Source organism: Echiichthys vipera (assembly GCF_963691815.1).
Source record: "Echiichthys vipera genome assembly, chromosome: 11".
Classification (NCBI taxonomy): Eukaryota; Metazoa; Chordata; class Actinopteri; order Perciformes; family Trachinidae; genus Echiichthys; species Echiichthys vipera.
In genome coordinates this window covers 3,993,784-4,016,180 of record NC_139836.1, presented here as the reverse complement: position 1 = coordinate 4,016,180, position 22,397 = coordinate 3,993,784, and the positions used below count along the sequence as shown (strand labels likewise).

At 45.2% G+C, this 22,397-nt stretch overlaps 2 protein-coding genes across 3 annotated transcripts in view; both read right to left on the bottom strand.

Moving 5' to 3' along the window:
* Positions 1-18,114, bottom strand: part of psda (pleckstrin and Sec7 domain containing a) — a 36,332-nt gene extending 18,218 nt beyond the window's left edge. The window contains exons 1-5 of one of the 2 annotated variants that reach the window (XM_083922861.1): positions 18,023-18,114; positions 2,155-2,352; positions 1,985-2,065; positions 1,325-1,437; positions 182-240 (exon numbers count right to left, since the gene is read on the bottom strand). In XM_083922861.1, coding sequence (XP_083778987.1) covers positions 182-240; positions 1,325-1,437; positions 1,985-2,065; positions 2,155-2,264 — 363 coding nt within the window. In that variant the 5' untranslated portion in view covers positions 2,265-2,352; positions 18,023-18,114. Of the gene's footprint in view, positions 1-181; positions 241-1,324; positions 1,438-1,984; positions 2,066-2,154; positions 2,353-12,034; positions 12,418-18,022 lie in introns of those variants that run through there. The other variant, XM_083922860.1, reaches the window with a different exon arrangement.
* Positions 17,913-19,315, bottom strand: LOC310953927 (uncharacterized protein; the record flags this gene model as incomplete). The annotated part of the gene is made up of 4 exons (XM_083923192.1): positions 17,913-17,925; positions 18,023-18,282; positions 18,360-18,594; positions 19,035-19,315. The coding sequence occupies 4 exons, from the start codon at positions 19,313-19,315 to the stop codon at positions 17,913-17,915; spliced, it is 789 nt and encodes a 262-aa protein (XP_083779318.1).
* Positions 19,316-22,397: the final 3,082 nt, after the last annotated feature.

Below are 22,397 nucleotides of genomic sequence, written 5' to 3'. Positions count from 1 at the left end.
CCTGGCTATAATCAATATAATTTATCAATAACTATGAATACACATACTTTCATGCCGCTATTAAAGGGATTCTTTCATTAAGTCCTTTTTAATATGAATAGAAATGATTATAAGGAGTTTATTAAATAATATTGAACATGTTTTATATTAAATATTAATGTTAATGTTAAATGAGACTCACGTTTCCATGGAGGTCTGAGTTCAGCAACATGACGGCACAGGTCAGAGTGTGGACGCTGTCTGAGAGACGGGGAGACAGGTGAGAGAGAGAGAGGTGAGACAGGTGAGACAGTCAGGTGAGAGAGGTGAGAAAGAGAGAGACAGGTGAGACAGGTGAGAGAGAGACACACACACACAAGGTTGAGACAGGTGAGAGAGAGAGGTGAGACAGGTGAGAGAGAGAGAGACAGGTGAAACAGGTGAGACAGTCAGGTGAGAGAGAGAGACAGGTGAGACAGGTGAGACAGTCAGGTGAGAGAGAGAGAGGTGAGACAGGTGAGACAGTCAGGTGAGAGAGGTGAGAAAGAGAGAGACAGGTGAGACAGGTGAGACAGTCAGGTGAGAGAGGTGAGAAAGAGAGAGACAGGTGAGACAGGTGAGAGAGAGACACACACACACAAGGTTGAGACAGGTGAGAGAGAGAGAGACAGGTGAAACAGGTGAGACAGTCAGGTGAGAGAGAGAGACAGGTGAGACAGGTGAGACAGTCAGGTGAGAGAGAGAGAGGTGAGACAGGTGAGACAGGCGAGAGAGAGATAGACAGGTGAGACAGGAGAGAGGTGAGACAGGTGAGACAGGAGAGAGGGAGAAAGGTGAGACAGGAGAGAGAGAGACAGGTGAGACAGGAGAGACAGGTGAGACAGTCAGGTGAGAGAGAGAGAGGTGAGACAGGTGAGACAGGAGAGAGGGAGACAGGTGAGACAGGAGAGAGGTGAGACAGGTGAGACAGACAGGCGAGAGAGAGAGAGAGAGGTGAGACAGGAGAGAGAGAGAGAGAGAGACAGGTGAGTCAGGAGAGAGGTGAGACAGGTGAGTCAGGAGAGAGGTGAGACAGGTGAGAGGGAGACAGGTGAGACAGACAGACGAGACAGGAGAGAGAGACACACACACACACACACACACACACACACACACACACACACACACACACACACACACACACACACACACACACACACACACACACACACACACACACACACACACACACACACACACACACACACACACACACACACACACACACACACACACACACACACACACACACACACACACACACACACACACACACACACACACACACACACACACACACACACACCTTCCGTGGCCACGCTCTCGGGGTTGCTCTGTCTGTATCTCCTGGAGAACTGAGCGAGGACTCTCTCTCTCTCCTGAGTTTCTCCCATCAGAGCGAACTGACTCAGGAACGTCCTGGAGACACAAAGCTTTATCAATACAACAACAACAACAACAACAACAACAACAACAACCACCACCACCACCACCACCACCACGCCAGGAAGCTCCGTGATTGGCTGATTTGTTGGTGAAGTGCACCCTGGGAGTTGTAGTTGACTTGTTGTACCTTTGCCTTGTTTATCAGAGAAACAGTTCACGTTCGAGGGCAGTAAACATGTTGTTGTTGTGTTGTCATGGCTACAACATGTGATCGAGCTGTGACACAAACTCATCCTCGCAGACAAACTGATTAAAATATTTTATTACAGTGACTGAACTGATAAACGCGCATGTTTTGAGTTTTAGACACATTTGTGAGGCCTCTGAGTGACTAAATAAAGTGATTTTTGATGTTTTTATTGTTGTAATATTCAGTTTTTTATTGTTTTCACTAATTAAATAACAGCAAAAATGAATCTGCTGCTGATTGACTTCATATTTTGAGATTTAATGCACTTTAAAGTTGATTTTGTGCAGCCTGGTTTGACGTTAAAGAGTAAATAAAGAGGGCAGGACCGACCTGAGAGCCTGATCGATGGTCAAACCGATGAAGTTGAAGTTACTGAGATATTCTTCTGCCACCATCTGACTGAACTCGTTACTGCAGACAGAGAGAGAGTAAATAAACATGAATGAGTGTATATAAATAGATAAATCTGATGTGTAACGAGGACACAAACACACACTGACTTCTTGCCGAGGTGTCGAGCCACGTCAGACTTCCTGAAGCCGTCCAGGTTGTAGAGGCGTTTGGCGAGACGTTTGGCCGCCTGCAGGTCGGCCTTGGTGCCGTTCCCCATCGCCTCGTCGCTGCCGCCGAGCGCCAGACGCTCCGCCACGTCGGCCTGCGGGTACAGCAGCTCGGGGGGGCGGTTCACTGGACGCTCCCTGACAACACACACACAAACACACACTTTATTTCAGGACTTTCAGGTCCTTTTTTGTTCTGCTGGTGAACAAAAGTAACAAGATTTCTGGTTCCTGTTCTCAGAGTTCCTCCTTTAAACAACAAACGATCGCAGCGTAGTTATCAATAATCATTTATTTTATTTTATGAACGACCAAAAACAACCACAAAGAGGCAAGAAATGACTATAGGGATGCAAAATGACACCGAAGAGACACTCACTGACTGAAAATAGACACAAAACGACCACATAGAGACAAAAATGATGACAGACACGCAAAATGACTAAAAATCGATGTAAAACCACCACAAAAAGATGCAAAATGTCTAAAAATAGATGCAAAACCACCACAAAAAGATGCAAAATGACTAAAAATAGATGCAAAACCAGCACAAAAAGATGCAAAATGACTAAAAATAGATGCAAAACCACCACAAAAAGATGCAAAATGACTAAAAATAGATGCAAAAAGATGCAAAATGTCTTAAAATAGATGCAAAACCACTCTATTCACTCTGATTTTCCGTCTTTGCAGTGACGCTGCGACACTGACAGGCTGAGGTGGACAAAACAGAGAACAATCTGCTGCTCAATGTCAGCAAAACCAAGCAGCTGATTGTTGATGTTGAGGACGAGTAAGACACGTACGCGTGCGCACCCGCACCCGCACCCGCACACACACACACACACACACGCACACGCACACGCACACGCACGCACCGGACACTTTTAGGCTCCCTCGTCACATCTCCACCCCAGAAAAGATGCTCAGAGACGGCTGCAGTGCTCAACTTAAAGGGATAGTTTAGATTTTTTGAAGTTAAAAGAAAAAAAAAAATCCATATCAGTATGAGAGTTTGCTATGTTGAGAACATCTTCACAGCTTAACGTTGCAGTCACGGCCCTTTGCTTTGGTGCTGGATAACGCCGCACATCAGCTGTTTGAGTCAGACTTTCTGCAGTTTATGGGGAAAACAAACAAGACGAGCAAAGGTAAAATGTTCTAAATGTCACATACATTTAAACTGAAATGGACCTTTTTTAGCTGCACACTGACGGCGTGCTAACAGTCCTCTACTGACATCATAATAGGCGAACTATCCCTTTAAGGAGTGAAATCTGACAGAGGAGCAGCAGAGAGCATCCTGAGCGTGAGTGACGACCATATCCAGTTATGGCCGTGGACGGCGTGCCAAGATGGCGAAGAAGCAGAAATTGAGGTCGGCACTGTTTGAATCAGTCCAGTCTGAAGGTGAGGAGGAGACAAAGATACGACACAACATGATGCAACGACGCCACAGTGTGAAGCTCCAGTCATCAAGACACAAATTCAAAGAGTCTCTAAATCTATTTTTAGTCATTTTGCATCTTTTTGTGCTGGTTTTGCATCTATTTTCAGTCATTTTGCATCTTTTTGTGGTGGTTTTGCATCTATTTTCAGTCATTTTGCATCTTTTTGTGGTGGTTTTGCATCTATTTTTAGTCATTTTGCATCTTTTTGTGGTGGTTTTGCATCTATTTTTAGTCATTTTGCATCTTTTTGTGGTGGTTTTGCATCTATTTTCAGTCATTTTGCATCTTTTTGTGGTGGTTTTGCATCTATTTTCAGTCATTTTGCATCTTTTTGTGGTGGTTTTGCATCTATTTTTACTCATTTTCTAAATGAGAGAAACACTGAGAGAAACACTGAGAGAAACACACTCTGTTTCTCTCAGTGCATTTTAAGTCCATTTTAGTCATTTTACATCTATTTTTAATCATTTTTTGTCTCTTTGTGGTCGTTTTGTGTCTTTTTCAGTCATTCAGCATCTGTTCGTGGTCGTTTTGTCATTTTTTTGTCCTTTTTTTATACTTGTGGTCACTCAGCATCTCTTAATGCTCATCATCATATCGGTTTAACCACTGAAGCTTTTGTCTCCACTCATGTACGGTGTCACTGCTCGTCATTTGGTCCACGTTCAGACTGACACCAGCTTATTATTACCTCTGCTCTCACAACCTTCAGCAACTCTTAGAAATATCTAACAAACAAATAAACAGAACACGCTCAACCCGTCCTCAATGCAAACGATCACGTCATGTAAAACACGGCCTGGTTCGCTTCAGTTTCATCATCATAACTTTCTCCGTTTGTTTGTTTCTGTGTAAACACGGTGCAACACTGCATGTGGTTACATTCCCTTTAACAGCCTCACCGTCTATTTATAACTGCGGCATCGACCAGCGTTCCCTCAGGGATCAATAAACTTTCATTTACTCCCACTTCAGCCGAGCGGAGGAGAGTTATACTTCATTTAAACGCACCTATCTGCTTCTGCTGCTGCTGCTGCTGTTGTTGTTGTTGGTGAAATGAGTCCGTTCTCCATCAGCTCGTCATCGCAGCCTCGCTTCAGACAAACCGAGTCGTTCAAACACAACCGTAAAGTCGACGGTGAGAAGGAAACGGAGTCAGAATTGTGAATGAAAGTGGGAAGTGGTTGAACGACAGCGTGGACTCTGCGTCCACTTCCCTTAATAAACTCAAACTTCCCCTCGGTCAGCTGTTTCAGGTCGACGCCTCTCACTTACGGATACAAGTACTGTAACAGCACAGTGCAGAAATACTCTGTTACAAGTGAAATATATGAGAAGTGCTCATTCTGCGTAATAACAAACATGATACTTTAATTATTGATGCATTTACGTCACTTTAATGTTGCAGCTGTTACACGTGCAGCTGATTTTAATTACTTTATACACTGCTGGGTAGTTTAATCTCTAATAATGCATCATTATTTATTAGTTTATATGTTTTAATAATCTGTAAAGTGAAGTCAAAAGTAAGCCTGTGAACGTTCTCATGTGTCCAGGTCGTCGTTATCCTCAAAGCAATTTCAGTCCAAAGCAGCTGGACTTGGTTATTTGTCTAGGAAAACGTTTCACCTCTCATCCAAGAGGCTTCATCAGTTCATGGACGCATCTGACCAGGACCAGGACCAGGACCAGGCTGGGACTGGACCAGGACCAGGACCAGGACCAGGACCAGGCTGGGACTGGACCAGGACCAGGGCCCGGACCAGGACCAGGCAGGGACTGGTCCAACTAACTGGTGTGGAGATCCAGGTATTTAACCTCTCACAAGGCCGATGATGTCACTGGAACCCTTTGTGCTCCAAGTGCCAACGACCGTCGTTAGAGTGACAGTCGTTGGTGGAAGTTGGTAAGTAAAAAGTAAAATAATCTCTCTGAGATTTAGTGGAGTAGAAGTATAAAGTAACAGAACATGGAAATATCGCAAATTTGCACGTATTTTCCTTCACTGCGTCCAGATAAGTGCTGAAAAGGAGTGAATGTGAGTTGTTAAAAGGTGAATTGCACGCCGCGGTTCGTCCTGTTCGTCCTGTTTTATACCATCTTCTGTGCCTCTGGAGGAGAAAATAACTCTCAGCCTTGGACGGCAACTTACAACTAATTATTTCCATCATCGATTAATCTGCTGATTAATAGAGCGCTGCAGGAACGACTCCTTAAACCCAGAAATGAGTCAGCACTTTCAAGTCAGAGTCAATGAGTTTATTTTGGTAAGATGCCTGAAATGAGGTCTGCGGTTAAGACACGTTTGGTTCCACGTCGTGGGTTTTCTCCGGGTTCTCTGGTTTCCTCCCACAGTCCAAAGACGTGCAGGTGTTCGGTTCATTGATGACTCTAAATCACCCGTAGGTGTGAATGGTTGTCTGTCTCTGTTCGTCTCTATGTGCCCTGTGATAGACTGGCGTCCTGTCCAGGGTGGACCCCGCCTCACGCCCGATGTCAGCTGGGATCGGCTACAGCAACCCCTGCGACCCCGACCCCAGGATAAGTGGTTGCTCATGAATGAATGAATGGTTCCACTTCAGTACATGGGATCGTGAGTGTCGCAGCGAGACGATGAGAGGTTGTCTGGGACATTAGACGTCTCCGTCAGCTGGTACGGGAGGTGATCGTTCCCTAAAGTCCGTACTGGAATTAGGAGAAAGGGGCGTTTAAGTTTGCTGCTCCCTCTGATCGGAACCAGCGAAAAACCACATGAATCTTGATTCTTTTAAAAAGAAAATGACTCAAAAAGATAAATCGATTATTATTATAGTTCCAGATCGTCGATTAATTGTTGCAGCTCTAATCTGCAAATGTTTAACGGACAGTTTGTGTGATAAACTGGGAGGAGCGGAGTTTGAAAGAGCTCGTTCTCGATACTAAAGGTGCAAAAATGCACTTTTGGGGGCGGCGGTAGCTCATCCATGGGTGACTCGGCTGGGAACCGTAGGGTCGCCGGTTCCAGTCCCTGTGTGGACCTTGAATGGAGCGTGGACTGGTGGCTGGAGAGGTGCCAGTTCATCTCCTGGGCAATGCCGAGGCGCTGTTGAGCAAGGCTCGGGGCGCCGATCCATTGGCTGCCCCCTCGCTCTGACATCTCTCCTTAATTGCATGTATATAGGTCCTGTCTGTGCATGTGTGTGTATTTCAGGCCTGTGTGTGTGTGTGTAACATGAATAAAAACAGATTGAAAAATTTAATTCTTCTTCTTCTTCTTGTTAAAAGCTGCCACACAGTGAGACTGACTGTCCTTGAAAACCTCTTTTTCCTGTTTTCCTTTCTGCAGACAATCAGAAACATGGCGGACAACATTTTGTGCTTGTCGCCCGGACTTTGGTTACAACAAAAGCCGAACGAAGCATTGATTAAAACCCTAAATACACAGCCGACCCAGAAACACGTCGGTGCGTCCGTAGTATTTCCTCGTGTGTGTGTGTGTGAATGTGAGTCCGGATGTTTCCGTCGGCGGGCCCTTCCTCGACAAACTCGACCCATTCATCCAGGACAGAAATAACCCCTTCACTCAACAGGATGCCGGGACACTCTTGTTTTACCCAGCAGCCACCGGGGGGAACCGGCCCCGACTCTGATCCACTTCCACTGATTCACCAGGCGAGTGCAGAGCAGACACTCAGCAGAGGATGGTCTGCTGGGCGCAGAGCAGATCAGACGTGATTAGATTACCAAACAAAAGGCGTTCTGCTGCTTCTTTTCGCCCGTTTACAAAACAAAAAAATAGAATTTTCCTATTTTTATCTGAGAAGTTCGCTCGTGACTCCAACGTTGAACCTCTGCGTCAGAGTTTAGATCACCAAGAATGATCTGCGTGATGAGTTACACATATTTACACATGTTTACTCTAACTGCTGCTTTTCTCAGGAGTATTTTCACACTAAACTAAAAGAATATTACGCGGCGAAAAAGCAACATTCATTCATTTTTTTCATTCATCTTCAGGCTCTTGTCCCTGTCGGGGTCGTGGGGGGCTGGAGCCGATCCCAGCTGACATCGGGCTTAAGGCGGGGTCCACCCTGGACAGGACGCCAGTCTATCACAGGACACATAGAGACGAACAGAGACAGACAACCATTCACACCTACGGGTGATTTAGAGTCATCAATGAACCGAACACCTGCACGTCTTTGGACTGTGGGAGGAAACCGGAGAACCCGGAGAAAACCCACGCAGACACGGGGAGAACATGCAAACTCCACACAGAAGGACCCCAGCCGGGATTCGTCACTTGGACCAGGACACTTGAGCAAGACACTGAACCCTCCTGCGGACAGGAGGAGCAGGTGGATCAAGGACGACTCGCTCTTCGTCCGTCTGAGCCACAGCTTTCAACAGTGTATCTGACCTGGCACCGGAAAACCAATCAAACATGGACGCCTCACAACAAAAGTGCATTTTTTTATAATGAATGAACCCCAAATAAATGTCAAACAGTGTTGTGTTGTAAATGCACCGTATTTCATCCCTCACACAACACACACGGTTATTATATGACCATATTATTGCTGCTGACAGGAGGTACAAGTGCCCAAACACGACACACACCAGCACAATAAGAATCTGAACCAGATTCTTGACCCAATTCTCCAAATATCTGAAGTGTTTCAGCCAATGAAATGACAGATCTAAACCAAATAAACGACCCTGAACACCCCCATCTGGGCGCTGTCTCACCGGAGAGAGAGAGAGGCTTAAAACAATGAGTCACAGAGAAAACAGAGGAGAGATCAAAAGAGAAAGACAGGAGAAAGAAACAAATATAGAGAAAGACAGGAGAAAGAGTAGGAGACGGACAGACTGTTATTTTCCAGGGTGTGTCAGTCAGCGTTCATTCGTCCAGTCCGAAACCACAACAACCAACACGCCAACACACCGCCTCACTTCCTGTCGGTGTCTCGGCTGCGAGCACATCGGCTCCAACTGAAGACGTAAATCTTTAACACAAATATATGATTTCCTAAAACAGTAACTCACTGAAGTTTTTACCACACAAACTGGAGGAAATGCTGTATTTGTCGGGGACTATTTTTAGCAGCGGATGAATCCACATTTGTTGCTCTCGTCAGTGTTTGTGTCAACGGGACCTCACTCAGTTTGGCTCTTTGATACAGTTAAAACCACTTCTTAAGTTTCAAAGTTACTTCTTGACAAAACACGTCCATTCAGCAGCCGTTCCAGAGCTTTCTATCCTTACTCCTGTCTTCATCAGCAGTCGTCACCAAAAAGTAGAAGTTTCTTGACCATCATTAGGATGTTAATTGCGTCATTGTTATCAAACTTAAAGAAAGTTAGAAAAGCCTTGTTCTCCTGGTTGAACGTAAACAAACATTGACTGTTTGGGATTTGAGATGTGAACCCAACCATCCAACCATCCATCCATCCATTTATCCATCATCCATCCATCCATTTATCCATCTGTCAAACCATTCATTCATCCATCCATCCAACCATCCATCCATTCATCCATCTGTCAAACCATTCATTCATCCATCCATCCATCCATCCATACATCCATTTATCCATACATCCAACCATCCATCCATTTATCCATTCATCCATCTGTCAAACCATTCATTCATCCATCCATCCATCCATCCATCCAACCATCCATCCACCCAACCATCCATCCATCCATTTATCTTTCCATCCAACCATCCATCCATCCAACCATCCATCCATTTATCTGTCCACCCAACCATCCATCCAACCATTTATCCATCCATCGATCCATTTATCCATCCATCATACTATTTATCCATCTTTCAATCCACCCACTCATCCATCCATCAAACTATTCATCCCTCCCTCCATATATCCATTCATCCATCCATCCACCCATCCAACTATTCATCCATTAATCCACCTACCCACCCACTCATCCCCCCATCCATCAAACCATTTATCCACCCACCCATCTGTAAGACCATCCATCTATCCATCATCTATCTGCCATACCATTATCCATCTGTCAGAAAAAGAATCCATCCATCCATTCATCTCTCAAACATCCATCTATTTGTCAAACATCCATCCATCCGTTATTTCCCAGGGATAAATCCAGATCTGAATCTCTCATGGCTGACTTCTTGTCTCCTCTCTGGTATAATTTGCTGTGTTTTGTCAGAAAGCAGAAGGTGGTTCAGCTCTCACATGCTCCACTCAGGCCTCACTGTGGAACGAGTGCTTGATCTATAATAGATGCTCCTTAGAAAAACTTTAAACTTCCTCCAAACTCCAGAGATCCCCCGCCTGCAGGGCCTTTAATTCAGCAGAAAGGTCTGAACTCACTAAAAAAACACAGGACGGTTCATTATGGATTCTGTTTGAAGTGATGCAGAGCGAAACCTCCGAGCAGAGCCGAGTTACTGCTGAGTCAGATCACCCAGTTCAGGCTGTTTGACGCTTAAAACTGAACCGAACCAATCAGAAGCTGCTCCACCAAAGGGATCCAGAGCTGAGGGTCAACCCGAGGTCGATACAGCATCAATGCACTTAATAAAAGGTCAGATCTGGTGGAATCAGATTATCGCTCTCTCCCCTAAATCTTTCATTTCGGTTGAAATACGCCAGTGTAGAAAAAGCTGCAAACTACACAGTGGGATCCAACTTCACCGGTGACTTGTGCATCGTCAGAAGTCAAACAATATTTCATTTCAGGCGTTTTCCTGCAGGTTTACACACTCTCGTTCAAACAGACGACTGTGGAGACGACTCCCATCACCACCTCCATCCTTCTCTTCTCTCCTCACTGTAAATAAATCACCCTGACAGGTTTGTATTGGTAATGAATCTTCAAGTCGACGCCGTCTGATACAAGCTACAAATGTTCTTCTGCAGGTCTGAATGAACAAAGTAAAGTCTTAAGGTTTCGACATATTTCGCTTCGTTGCATCACTAGAACAAAATCGTTTCTCAAAAAGAAACTCTGTAAATCTGAATGAAGGAAAGAGACACGCTGCCACAAAGCATCAGACAAAGAAAAGCCTCCAAGAAAAACTGCGTAAACTATCGACGTAGTCTCCCCGACTGCACCCACGGGTTTCCAAAGAGCCAACATGAAGCTCAAAGTGGGCGGCTCTGGCCACCTCTGACAGCACCCACCCTTAATTATGCAGAACTTTAAACCTTAATATAATTTAAACGGGTGAGTTATATAAAAAATTCACCCTCTGTACAGTTTTCATGAAGAGAGACCGAAACCGTTTCGTGCACCAGGGTGTAAACATGTTTATCTCTATGGGGATTGACTCACTTTTGGAGCCAGCCTCAAGTGGCCATTCAGGGAACTGCAGCTGTTGGCACCACCGCCGAGTTCACCTTGTTACCGTCCTGATATCGCAAACTCCACTGTGTTTCACTCGCAGATCAGTCTGGTAACGTTTCCTTTCTGAGCTTTGCCTCCACGCTGTTAGCACGTCACACGCTTCACTCATCTGATTGGTTGGTTTGGCCCGTATGTTGGTGACAGACAGATGGTTTATCCAATCAGAAACCAGGATTTTTGCCCCTTCCCAAAACAAACCAAACCAGAGTTCCCACATGGATCTGCTGAGAAACAGGTTCCCATCGTGTTGGCCTCATGTACAAAAATGCACATAGCAGAAGACTTTTACAGCAATCGGCTCTCCTAAAAACCCGCCTTACCTCGACTGTTCGCCGCATTTCAGCCTTTGTTGTTGCTCAAAAACTGCTCTTATTGTAAATCGCAGCATCCGTACCCAATATGTTATGATCTACTAAACTCAAGCACGATACGAGAGGAGTAAATCCCAGGCCGAACTGTGGAATACAACTTTAGCGACGGCCTTCGGGCCCAAAAAGACTTTTTCCCAATGACTTAAATGGCGAAAGAGACGTCTGTAAATCCGTGGATACACTTTTTCAAGCGCCGTAACCCTCGCTTATGACTTCAACATCCGAATTTGATCTATTTGGTCCAATAACATTTGGAAAATCTCGAAGAGCAGCAGAGCAAAATCATTTAATCCCCATTTAAATTAGGCAGAGTGCTCGGACGGCGGACATCTTTAGTGCAGAAGTTGAACTCTTTTGGCTTCGTACAGCCACGACAAACCGCCGTTTTTGTTACCTTCGCCGCCATTCCTGTACGCGAGCCGCAAGGGGCAAGTAAGTGAGATCCAACTCTTGTTTCGTTTGAAAGCTTTGTCTCCATATCACCCGTCCACTCTGGTTACACCTTGATAAGTTAACCTGCTTATTGTCGCCTGTTCACTTCTGTCACGCCAGACACACCTGCCCCGCCCCCCCACGCCATCGAAGGGACGTTAAAAGTCCGAGAATGCCGAGCAACTCACCTGTACACGGCCGGGTAGGGCGGGGCGTACAGGTACCTGTCCTCCAGAGCCCCGCCCCCCCAGCACAGCAGGTAGCTGGCCATGCCGGCGTGGCCCCGCCCACTCTCGCGCCGTCACCCTGTGATGTCACAGAGAGAGAGAGCAGCCGCCAATCAGCCGACATCCACAACATCGAAGGCGTCACCGGGGGAACAGGAGCGACCTCATCCAAACGTTAATGTGATGACGTCATTATAATCCTCATCAGTTTCCTGTCCGGCTGTCTCTCATTCACAGTGTTTTCCTCCGGCGGCGGCGGCGGCGGTGGCAGGAGCAGCAGCTTCTCCTTTAATCCGTCTGTTTTCAATCCTCCTCTTTGGTCTGCTTCAGTTTTCCTCCTCGCTGCTCTGTCAGCTCCCTCCTCCTCCTCCTCCTCTTCCTCTCAGTTTCTTCCACACTTTAAAAAACGGCCGGCTTCTCTCTCAACAACTTCGCCGCACAACTTTCCCTCTCTTCTCCTCACAGTGAGATCTCCTCCTCCCTCCACTCGCGTCCATCAGATGGGTTATTTTCCTCCACTGATGGGGGAGGAGGTATGTGTTTCCTCCCCCGTTTGACCCGGGACGCCCCTCCTCCTCCTCCTCCTCCTCCCTTCTGTCGTCTCCTTCCCCTCTTCCTCTCTTTGTCTCCTCTTACCTTCCTTTCCCTCCATCGACCTTCCGTGAAGTTTGCGTCGGGCACTTTTCTAGCAGCTCAATAAACCTCAGTTCTCCAGTTACGGACACGGGGAAACAAACTGCAGCGCGGCTATGAGCAAAAATAACCCTCAGGCGCGCGCACACACACACACACACACACACACACACACACACACACACACACACACACACACACACACACACACACACACACACACACACACACACACACACACACACACACACACACACACACACACACACACACACACACACACACACACACACACACACACACACACACACACACACACACACACACACACACACACACACACACACACACACACACACACACACACACACACACACACACACACACACACACACACACACACACACACACACACACACACACACACACACACACACACACACACACACACACACACACACACACACACACACACACACACACACACACACACACACACACACACACACACACACACACACACACACACACACACACACACACACACACACACAGACGCACACACACATTCATTCATAAACAACTGAATGAAAACACACTTTTCTCTGAAACTGTCACTTTTCTATTTCACGTCATTTTTAAACCTCTTTCCTTTTTTATGTGCACCTTTATTTTTATATAAAGCAAATTTTATTGCATCTTTTGGTAGAAAATAAATTTGCCAAAGAATTACAGTTTTATTATTATTTATTATTACTATAAAATACAAAGAGTAGTTTAAATTTTTAGGTTTTGTGTTTTTGTCGGGCAAAGACAAATAATTTTAGCCTGAACATTAAACAAATATTATTTTGTAAAACTAATTAATACAAATATTTGCAGGTATTCACATATTTTACGTTTTATAATAATAAAGAAATTAGTAAAAAGTGTGCATAAAAATACAAAGAGACCTTTGTTTGTTTAACATTAATAATAATAACAAAAATAATAATATAATAATAATAATCTAATATAGAAATTAGTAAAAAGAAAAAATGATTGTGCATAAAAATACAAAAAGAACTTTAATGTTTTTATTTATAAAAAAATAATAATAATAATAATAAATGGGTAAGAATGTAAAAAATAAATTGTGCATAAAAATAAAAAAAAGACATTTAATGTTTGTTTTACAGTATTAATAATAATAATAATAATAATAATAATAATATAAAAATGTCTAAAAGCTAAAAGAGACAGTTTTAAATAAATCCCAAGAATTAATTTACATATTTTTTATATTTTTTCATGATTGTAATGTTTGTTTTGTTATAATAATATTAAGGAAATTACGACTAAACATCTTAAGCTACATTTAAATTAATTTAAACTCTTTTTACAACTAAACTCTATAAAATAAGACGTCCTGGTACTTTCTGTAGTTGTAATAACAAAAGCGTTCAGACACTATAGGAACGTCTACAGGCTTCAATGGCTGAAGCAGCAGGCGGGTGACCGGTCAGAGGTCAGAGGTCAGAGGTCACGGCGCCCAGACAGCAGATGGAAAAGATCCAGGAGGAGGAAGAAGAGGAGGAGGAGGAGGAGGAGGAAGAGGAGGAGGAGTGGGAGGTCTTTCTCTCCAACACACACTGAAAACGCAGGCTGAATGGATCCATCTGGAATTTCCCTCTATAGGCTGATAAAAGTGTGTGTGTGTGTGTGAGTGTGCGTGCGTTTGTGCGTGTGTGTGTGTGTGTGTGTGTGTGGGTGCGTGTGTGTGTGTGTGTGTGTGTGTGTGTGTGTGTGTGTGTGTGTGGGAGGAGTCTCCTAACACTGAATGAAACAGAGAAAGAAGAAGAAGCTGTTGCTGTTGTTTGGGTGGGATCACGTTTGAATTCTCCATTTTGCTTTCAGGAAACTTTCCCTGCGGTTCGATTTGATTTCAACTGGAAACAATAAAGTTTGTGTTTGAATGTGAACTCTCTCTATAAGCGTGTGTGTGTGTGTGTGTGTGTGTGTGTGTGTGTGTGTGTGTGTTTGTGTGTGTGTGTGTGTGTGTGTGTGTCCACACCCAGTGGAGGGAGGCCAAAGGAAAACAGTGAACTCCTCCAGACTGAAACTCTGAAACCTCCCAGCTGCAGTTTCACTGTTTTCACTTCATTCCTTAAATGTCTCAATACGTTCATGAGTTCATGAGTTTCTCTCAAAAAAGCTGCGGCGGAAAGAAACAAAAGTACTTTTACTCTTTACGTGAATATTTCACATTCTCTGCTACTTTATACTTGAGTGCTCCGCTTCACCTCAGAGGGTGTTATTGTACTTTTTACAGCACTACATTAATCTGCCTGCTTTAGTTTAGCTAAATCAATGTCGTTATGAACACGAATAAAAGAGATTTACTGTGATTTTGTTACAAAGAACGGGTCAAACGATGCTGAAATAACCGCATCCATAAGGGGGGAAGGTAAAGCTTAGATCATGTTCATCCTTGAGCCATGAAAGTCTAATTTAACCAAATACACTTAAAGCAACTTAATAAACGTGTTTAATTGAGCCCTGACTTAACTGATCTAAACTCTTCGTTAACGTAGCGACGTTTCCTGCTTCGCCAGGACCTGCACGCAAATCTGGATGCCAGAAAAGTGTGTAACCGCGCCCACGAGGTCCCCGTCACCGAATAAAGACCCACAATCCCCTCAAAATACAGACAAATAAACAAAGATGTCGCCTGTCGAGCCACAGCTGTGGAAATGTCCTATTCAAAGCGTCTAAAGTGGCTAAAGAAGCCACAACACACAAATTATGAGAATATCTGAGGAGATGCCGACAGGAAAAAGCTAAAAAGTCGTGTGAATTAGGGCGCACTCCCACTGTGCCTCCGTCCCGTGCCCCGTGCTTTAGGGTCCTTGTCCCCCCCTCCAGGCCCGTTTGTACTCACACTACCTGGGCCTCGGAGAATGCTTCTTGCTGCCTATACGTCATCACGCCGTAACACGTCACACGCATTGATGACGTCATGGCGATGCGTGGCTTTGTTTCCAGATCTTTCCGTAGACCTCAGAGTTTTTGTGCGTCTTGTCGACTGTTTTTGAATCTTTTCATCGACCAAATCTGCAGTAAACACTCCACCTCCGCATCACACCAACCTGAACCTTTCACCGCCATTGTTTGAAATGTCCGCGCATGGTCCCTCCTTCTTTTTTCTACGTCCCAACAGGCGCACAGGAAATGACCTCAGAACCGCCGTAGGCCTCATGCTCATACACGTGCAAAGGTGCTTTACTAAAGCCAACCTCTCCCAAACGGACCGTGGATGGTAAGCATGCTGCACCTAGACGTGGTACAGGTGCACTCACACTGGTCAAAGGAACCAGACTTTAGCCGTGAAACGTCCTGGGGAACGGTACAGATGGACAGTGGGAGTGCGCCCTTAAATGTTCAACATATTAAGGAGTTTCCATATCCTGTTCAATGCATCAACCCTAAAAGCGTTAAAACTTTTACGCACATTTGAGGAAGTTTTATCACATTTTTTTAAGGCGAATCTTCCAGATGCACGTTAAAACAAGTCGTAAACACGGCTAATGATGGATTATTGAAGGGGCCCCTGTCCTTCGCCTGCAAACTGTCCCTCGAAGAGACAAAAACCAACCACCAAGAGATGTAAAAGGACCACAGATAAACAAAAAAAGCAACACAAAGAGACACACAACCACAGAAAGATGCATGAAGACTACAAAGAGACACAAAATGACTCCCAAAAAAAGTCAAAACCACCACAGAGTGTGTGTTTTCCTCTGTGCCTAGGGGCCCGTGATCTCATCATCCACTCATGCTGCTGATGTAGTCGAAAACAGCTCACACGTAATTAAGTTCACACCCTTCTCACTCCGGGTTTGTGAGTGAACACAATACGCCGTTTGAGTTTTTCGGTTATAAAACGGTCATAAAACTCCCCGCACACAAACGTGCTGACAGCGACAGAAACGAGCGCCATTACAGTTGAAAATATGTGAAGAACGTTTTCTCAGTGCGGAAAAAACGACTCGAGTGTGACGAATTATCTCTCATTTTATCTGAATTCAACTTCTATCATGAAACGAGCTTCAGTTTGTTCAGAAAGAGCCTCAATAAATACAAAGTGTGTGTGTTTGTGTGTGTGTGTGTTTTTGTGCACGTCAAACACGCTATAATTAAACTCATGTGTTGTTTCACAGCCTGGGCGTACGGTCCAGTCAAATCCTCACACACACACATGCATATAAACACACGCTAGTGCTTCAATACTTGTGAGGACCCTCATCGACATAAAGCATTCCTCAGGTTTGGACCGGCACAAGATTTAAAGGTAAAATGTCTTTTCCAAACACACTATGAGGTAGTGAGGACCAGACAGCGCCCTAACTTTCCCTATAACACCCTCACTCTTGAGGTCTGAGACTCAAATTGGTCCATACACACACACGCACACACACACTCACACACACACTCACACACACAGAACCATGTGTAACTGTGACCCCATCATGACTCTCTGGTGCTGCTGTGTGGTCGATCGTTGTTACTGCAGCAGGTTTCACTCCTGATATTTATTGAGATGTTTGATTGTTTGTTCTTTCTAATACGTTTTAAACACAGTCTTGACTTTTACACACAGTTCTCTGTCTGCAGAGTTGTTGCATGGAAACTATGTCTCGTCCAATATGCAACCTGCAGCTGCTGTAGTTTCACCTCAGAGACTTCAGCATCAGAAGAATGTGTTATAAAAAGCTTCAGTTGGTAAAAAGCAGTGAGACCTCTTCTTGCAGCTCTCCTCCCTCTGTCCTGAGTCAATCAGTCTGTTCAATCTGACGTAACACCCTTTCAAAATAAGATTTCGGGGTCCAAACGCTCCGTTGAAACAAAACAGACACAATGGCCGAACATGTGGACAATTACGATCACCTCTTTCGTCGGTTTTTCATCCATAATAAAGAGATAAAATGACAATTATGTTGTTTTTAAAAACTCAGATCTGTTCAAACAACGGGGAACACGGCACTGCGGAGGCTATGGGTGCTACGTAAAGTCTTAACAGCCGGATAGGAACGCACTCTCTCTCTGAAATGACCCATGATTGGTCTCCTCTGGCTAGATTTTCTAAAGCCAAGAGAAGCTACAGAAGTCTAGTTTCTCTACAAAAATATCTGAGCGGAACAACAGATTTGGGATTTCTGGCCCAACTTCACACATCCAAACTGCATGGAGACTGAAAACATCCTTAAAGGGTCATTCACAAAGGAAGCAAACACTTCTTGTCATCAGTCTGGACCCGCACCATCAGCTCTGACTCACCTGAGGCTGCTGTGGAGCGAAGGGGCCGAGCTCGCCTTGCGGAAGCCGTCTTTGAGGATGGAGCGGCGCCAGGACTCTTTCTCCGACTTGGATCGAACCGGAGGGCCGTGGTCGTCTTTGGAGCCGCCTCGGAGCCCCGCCCCGGAGGCATTGAGGGTGATTTCGGAGCGAGACGTCTCCGAGGGAGCGGACGGGTCTGGACGGGCCAGCGGGGCGAAGCTCAACTCGATGATCTGCTTGGCGCTCTCGCAGATCTGACTCTGAAGACACAAACATGTCGGTGTTACCTCCTGCAGTCTTACAGGAAGTGTCTTTATTTTCAGCTGCGCTCTCCTACCTGGATCTCCGGGGTGAGGGTGGGCAAGTCGAAGGTGAACACGGACGTGGATCCAGAGGTCAGAAGGTCGACGCTGTCCAGGCTGCTGTACGAGGTGCCCTTGGCCCGGTGAGACTCCATGATGCTTTCAAAGTGGCGGCTGAAGGAGTCGAGGTTACTCTCCGAGGGTCGGCGGGGGCTGCCGATGGAGATGGGAGACTTGAGGCCGCCGTGTGAGTCAGACCCCGACAACGGTCTGGAAAGTAAACAAACGGCAAACTTTACTTTACTTTAAACTTATTATATTGCACAGAAATGTCCATAAATCCACAGAGAAATCACAGAAAAAAGACGCAGAACTTGAGAATCAAAGTGTTTTAAAGTGTAATTTCACCACAACAAAGTGTGGTCAGAGGGGATCAGAGGGGATCAGAGAGAGGCCAAGGGTTGGGGGGCTGCCCACCTCAGATTAGAGGGCGTTAACATTTTTAATTTTGTTAACAGAGACGTCCCCAAACGAACGACTAAAACATCTAAAACTGGTCTCGAGTTGCAGGGCACAGTGTAACTCACTGAAACAATGGCAGTATTAGACTTCCTGTCAACATCTCCTAGAGCATTGTGGGAGCTGTAGTTCAAACCTCTGAGCATGATTATTATGGGAGGTCATTGTGGCGCCCACTGCGTCCTGCTCACCCCTTCAGCAGCAGGCCGAACACCTCGTCCTCTTCCTTGGTGGCTCTCTGTCTCTGTCGGTCTCCCAGCATCCGGACGGTGGCCCAGCTCACCACTCCTTCTTCCTCCTCCTCCTCTTCTTCTTCCTCGTCGTCGTCCTCCTCCGCGTCCTCCACCTTCCCCCCACCTGTGCGGAGTTGCGGGGATGCGTCGGCGGGGCTGAAGCTCGAGTTCCCCAGGACGCTGCGGTTACTCCCAAAGGCCGAGTCCGCCTCCTCGGCTCCCTCGGCCTCCGCCCGCATCACCTACACAACAATGATCAATATTTCATGAACATTAAGAAATTCTAGATGAGGTGATGAACAACTTTAATAAAAGACAGAAGGAAATCACCTCGTCCAGGTCGGTTTCCCTGTAGCACCGCAGCGGCACCGCGTCCAAGTCCGTCTCAGAGTATTTGATGGTTTGGCGGATTATGCCCGTCTTGGTGGTGGAGCCTCGGGGGTCGGGGCTCACCAACTCCACCTCAACCTGCCGCACCTCGTGATGAGACAACTTTGGACCGCCGCTGTCCCGCCCCCTCCTCTGATTGGCTGGTTTCAGCTGGAGGGAGGAGGGAGGGGGGGGGCTGGGTGAGCCACTGGTCGGAGGCGTCGTGGACGGAGCGTCTGCAGGAGAAAAGAAGCGTTTTGATTTGATGTTTGATGAAGTTTTAAAGATCACAACAGGTGTACCACAGGGTTCTAGACTACACTACGTTTCATTTACCATTTTTACAAACAATATTAAAGGAGCATCCAGCCAAACGAGGTGAAGATACATTTCTATGCAGATGACACAGTTATATATAAACCTCTTGTCAAATTTAAACTTTTATTTTATTTCTATATTTATTTTTGATTATTAAACTATTATAACTGACCTCCAAGCTGCCTTTCACACACTTACGTTATCATTTTATCAATGAAAAATAACCATATCCAGAAATAACGCCCATTCTGTGAGAAACCATTTTAACTGGGTATTCAGTTAAATTATAAAATCTCAAATTCAAACTGTTGATGGATTAAAGTAATGATAATCACGTAGTTGTGGTACCTTAGATATAGAGGACTTATATATCAGGGCACGATAAGGCCACACATTTCCACAGCAGGTAAATCCAAAAAAGTGTCAAAGTGAACAAGTCTCAAAAGCTGCTAAATAAAGAACAGGAAGTGAGTAGTGGTAGTAGTGTAGTAATACGTGTCAGTTTAGCTGCATACTGTAAGACCTGTTCTAGCTGATGTTAAGCTTCAGCTAATTGGCTTAGAAGGAGTCTGGAAGCTCCCGAAGCTGCTTGTTTACTTCACTTTGCGGAGAAACAATGAAAGAGAAAAGACAGAATGGCCCTTTGACCTTTTCACTCCTGATAACAACACGGCTCATACCCTGCTGTATTCCCAGTGAGAAGGATGTATGAAGTTATAATAAAGCAGTTCTTCCCCAACCTAAAACTAGTGCTCAGCAAGTGCTCAGAAGAGTTGAAATAGTTAGCTAACAGTAAAGTCATATTAGTGCCTACTGCAAAAAATAAAAACATAAAAGAAGACAGCCTAAACATCACTACTTCTAGGTTCACTGACTGAATTTTGAGCACGATGGTGGTGTAACTTGAGCTCATTTCATTTAATATTAGTAATTGGGACTTCGTTGTCGATTATCCTTTTGCCCCAAATTATTATTTCAATTCTATTTTTTTTCGTATTTGGTTACCAAAATGTAAACATCAATAAAAAGATGACTGAATACAAATTAAAATAGTACCTTTACTGCAGCGACTGTCCTCCGTCTGCCCTCCAAACAGAAACTCCCACTTTGCTTGGGCGATCTTCTGCGAACGCGAGGACGGAGTCGTCGTCGACGCCGAGCCACCTTCCGACTGCACGAGGAGGAAAGACAGCAGCGTAATGAAATAATCTGTATCTTATGGAAATCATCTATAACTAGAAATTATGGCTATTTGTGCAAATACACGTTTGTGTTTGAACTAATAGTTCTAGAAGGAATTTGTTTTGATACACACTGCACCTTTAAATTTTAAAATAAAATAAAAATGTTACTCAATAAAACCTTCTTTTCTCTACAGGTCAGTAGGAATGCAAGGTGTACACAAGTGCATTAACATCAAAACTACATTAAGTCACTTTAAAATCATGAAGTGAAATTGTTAAAAATACGATTTAGCAAGAACAAGAAAAAAGGTGCATCCAACAATCTGGAAGCTGAAGAGAAACAGTTTTGTTAGCATCAAACAACATCCCCATTAATCTTAGAGCCAGAAGTGCTGCAAAGCCTCATGGGAGATGTAGTTGTTGAATGCTAACAAGACACTTTTTTTTATGTTTGTTGCAATGATGAGGCTGATGATAGAAACCCTCCATGATAAAACACACGAGGAACAGACACTTACTCGCTGGTGGGGCTTTGGATTTCTGGTGCATATTTATTGTTATTAAGGTAAATGTGACAATAAGTCATGATGTGATGGGAAGACTCACCCTCCGCACAGATCCAACACATACACTTAAACATACTACCAAACCCTGCCCACCCTTTCCCCCAGCAGACCTGTATCCCTGAGCCGGTGTCTGCCGTATCGTGGCTGGACTGGCTCGAGGTTTCGGGGGACAGACTGTCATTTCTGTCCAGCTGGGAGTCTCCCATGCTGCCCGTTACCCCACTGGAGCTTTGAGAGGATGTCCCAGCAGCCCCACTGTGATCCTGAACCTCCTCCCTCTCCTCTTTGGACACACTTATAACTGGCGTCTGGTGTTCTTGCAGTGAAGTCTTTATTCCTTTGTCTCCTACGACCCTTTTATGATACTCCTCTTTGCTTGGAGTGTAAACTCTAGAGGTTGATTGTCTGTAGGTTTCTTCACAGAGTTGGTCTCCATCCTGGACTGGTTCAGCTTCCCTCCACTGCTGGTGCCTGGAGGTCCAGCTCACAGGCATTGCTTCTGTGTTTTGGCTGAAGAGAAGTCTCCTGGAGAGTTCAGGGCTGTCCTTAGGTGATCGGTCCAAGAGGTGATCATGTTGCTTCCGCTCCGTGACAGGCAATTTGTAGTCTCCAGTGTACTGCGGCGGCTGGTAGCGATGCAGGGCAGACACATCCTTAGTAGGTGATGAATCCCTTAGATGCCGTGGGTCCAAAACTGGTGATTGAGAGGTGGCTGCACGGTGCAACCTTGCTGGCAAGGCTGGAGATGCTGGCGAAGACAGGCCTTTCTGGGATAAGAGAGGAGAGACGCGTCCTGGTCTTGTTTGAGGTATTGCTTTATCTGTTTTCCATCTGTGGTTTTGGTTGTCACCCTGTAGAGGCTCAGGGGAGATTTGCCCATGAAG